Source organism: Anomaloglossus baeobatrachus, chromosome 1 (genome assembly GCF_048569485.1).
Source record: "Anomaloglossus baeobatrachus isolate aAnoBae1 chromosome 1, aAnoBae1.hap1, whole genome shotgun sequence".
In the NCBI taxonomy this organism is placed as follows: domain Eukaryota; kingdom Metazoa; phylum Chordata; class Amphibia; order Anura; family Aromobatidae; genus Anomaloglossus; species Anomaloglossus baeobatrachus.
In genome coordinates this window covers 797,794,411-797,797,415 of record NC_134353.1, presented here as the reverse complement: position 1 = coordinate 797,797,415, position 3,005 = coordinate 797,794,411, and the positions used below count along the sequence as shown (strand labels likewise).

The 3,005-nt window shown below is 44.6% G+C and overlaps 1 protein-coding gene across 1 annotated transcript; it reads left to right on the top strand.

The window, feature by feature from the left end:
* The first annotated feature begins 288 nt into the window (after window positions 1–288).
* On the top strand, window positions 289–2,549 carry LOC142253959 (uncharacterized). Its single transcript, XM_075325147.1, has 5 exons — window positions 289–344; window positions 426–529; window positions 603–839; window positions 934–1,384; window positions 1,514–2,549. Exons 4-5 carry the CDS (start codon window positions 1,173–1,175, stop codon window positions 2,547–2,549), a joined length of 1,248 nt encoding a protein of 415 aa, XP_075181262.1. The 5' UTR covers window positions 289–344; window positions 426–529; window positions 603–839; window positions 934–1,172.
* The last annotated feature ends 456 nt before the right edge of the window (window positions 2,550–3,005 follow it).

Sequence of the window (3,005 nt, the reverse complement as noted above, 5' to 3'; positions counted from 1 at the left end):
TCCACAGTACTGTCCACAGATCACTGCTGTGAGCTGCGTACATGTACTTAGACATTTTTTTTTCTTTTTTTACAGGTGCAGTGTTGCGGTAATATTTTGGACAGCCAGTTGCTGGGTACGGTTCGCTTCAGTGACAGTGCGAAGTTATTTGGAGGAGAGTGTTCCTGAGGTAATGTCCACAGTACTGTCCACAGATCACTGCTGTGAGCTGCGTACATGTACTTAGACATTTTTTTTTCTTTTTTTACAGGTGCAGTGTTGCGGTAATATTTTGGACAGCCAGTTGCTGGGTACGGTTCGCTTCAGTGACAGTGCGAAGTTATTTGGAGGAGAGTGTTCCTGAGGTAATGTCCACAGTACTGTCCACAGATCACTGCTGTGAGCTGCGTACATGTACTTAGACATTTTTTTTTCTTTTTTTACAGGTGCAGTGTTGCGGTCATAGTTTGGGCCAGCAAGTTGGTGTGCGAGGCCTGTAATAAAAAAAATGTCGTCTTCTGGTAGCCCGCCCTCCGGTTCACAAACTGAGGTATATTTTTTTTTTTTGGGTTTTTTTTTAAAAAAAAAAAAAAAATTTTTTTAAATAAACGACATTTACACAGGTGGCCGAAACATCACAGGAGATGCTGCCAGAAGAGGACGGAAGGGGTGGAGAAATACACGGAGCGGGCGGTCATAGTGTAAGTTTCATACAGGAATTGTTTACCACAGCACACCAAACACATAAGTAAATAATGTTTTTTTTTTTTTCTTCACTAAAGGCTTCAACTTCTAGGGCTCACGATAGAGCTCCCCCAAGACCGTCCCAGGGTCGTCGTCGAGGTGGCGGTGGTCATAGTGTAAGTTTTTTTTTTGTTTTTTTTTTTTTTTTCATGTCAGTGTGAATTTATGTCTATTTTTTTTTTTTTATTTCTTTTTTCTTTCTTTGAACAGGCATCACAGCGTGCTCCCGATTCTGACGGTGAGGAGGCCGGATTTATCAACATCGACCTCCTCATCGATGAAGTTAGAGAGAGGGAGCCGCTGTGGAACATGGCTGACCGCCGCCACGCTGATTCGATCGTAACCCGTCGACTCTGGGACGAGGTATGCCACGCAGCGGTAGAAGGTTGGGGGGAGCTCAATTCTCGTGGCCAGAAGAAACAGCGTAAGTATTCACAGTTCAGTAGGTTATGCTGCAGGATGTAATGTGTTGTATACTAACCACTTTGTGCTTTCCACTTTCAGGTGACAAACTTCAGAAGCGGTGGCGGTCTATCAGGGATCGCTTCAAAAAGGAGTTGAATCAAGAGATGCAGGCCCCGAGTGGATCCGGAGGACGCAGATCGAAGTACCGTTACTTTAGAGCGTTGTCGTTCCTCCGGACAACTATGGTGTGCAGAAGGTAAATATTCCACACAATATGTACAAAGTATAATATTTTATGTCTGATTTTTTTTGCCTTTTTTTTTTATTCAGTGGCACTGTATAGCAATTAAATTAATTATTATTTTGTTTTTCCTCTTTTTACCAGCACCGTCTGCAGCACTCAGGAGCCTGCATCGAACCCGACAGGAGCGATCCCTGAACAGTCCGCCACTGGGGAACACAGGCACAGACCCCACCCATCTGAACCTTCCCTTCCATCGACATCTGTCCCATCCACCTGCGCTGGAGCTTCCCGTGAGACTTCATTACCTGAAGCTGCTGGTGATGAGATAGCTTTTCCCCTACCCCACCCCTCTGACACTGCTGCCCTCAGTAGAACACCTTTGGGTTCTGGGCGTCAGCGTCATAGGGGTCAGGAAAAGAGCTATGCGCCCGAGTTCTTGCATCTAAATGCAGCCTTCCAGAACGCCATTCAATTATTAGCCGAACAAAATCGTTCATCTTTTAGCTTCATAAATGCCAATATGGAAAAAAATACACACGAATTGTGCACGCGTCTGGACAGGCTGCATTTAGATGCAAGTAAATCACCCAATCATTGTTTTTTTCAAGCCGTACTAGAGCGCATGGAAAAGCTATCTCCTGACCAGCAGATGCATGTAATGCAAGCCACACGGCAGGCTCTGGCGCAGGTTTCCTCCCAACCACCTCCACCCACCCCTCCTCCAGCACCTGCCCCCCCTCCAGCCATTGTCCCTACTCCCCCTGCTGCCCAGTACCAGCCTGCTGCCCAGTACCAGCCTGCTGCCCAGTACCAGCCTGCTGACCAGTACCAGCCTGCGGCCCAGTACCAGCTCCCAACCACATCTGCCCCTACACTTCCTTCCCACTACCACATCTCGCCTTCCACACCCATCATGACCCCAACTCAAGCCACTAATTCACCCGCCACCTCTTCTGTCTCCCAATCCCTCCACTCCACCCCTCAATCCTTACCAAATCCCATCCCATCTCCTGGTTTCCCTCTTGGTTTCTCAACCACACCTTCACCTTCTGTTACTTCCCCACCACCACCACCAACACCACTTTCCACCCTCAATACTCCAACTGTGCGTGTGTTCCCATCTGTCAGCCCCTCCAGTACTATCTCCACCCCAAGCCCAAGATATACAAATTTATAATTTATGTATGTAATAAAAATAAAAGTTTTTTGTTGAAAAGTATTTATTTGTTCTTGTTTTTTTTGGGGGGTAATATTATTTTGCAAGTTAAGTTAATAATAAAGGTAATACAAAAACATAACATGTTGTAATTTGACGGTGTAAAAATTACAAATTTTTAAAGCGAGTGAAAGATTAAAATTAACAAGGTTAACAAGATATTTTTAAATTTATTTTTAACTATGTTTATTTGTTATAAAACTAAACAAAAATCTTATACCATTTGATCTTGCCAATCTACTCTACCTTCTGGGGACACAAAATAGTCAGCATATTTGTCACGGATTGTTGAACAGGCAACACTACTCCTAAATCCAGGACTGGTGTAGTCAGTCAAAGAGGTGGATTCCAAACTCTGGTCATCCAAGGACAAAGGTTCCTTTGTTAAAACAAAATTGTGCAGTACCACACATGCTT

Bases quoted from the DNA above. Each gene is read 5' to 3' on its own strand.
- LOC142253959 (XM_075325147.1), top strand. From the start codon at position 1,173: ATGCTGCAGGATGTAATGTGTTGTATACTAACCACTTTGTGCTTTCCA. The intron at 1,385-1,513 runs GTAAATATTCCA...TCTTTTTACCAG, and splicing joins ACAACTATGGTGTGCAGAAG to CACCGTCTGCAGCACTCAGG.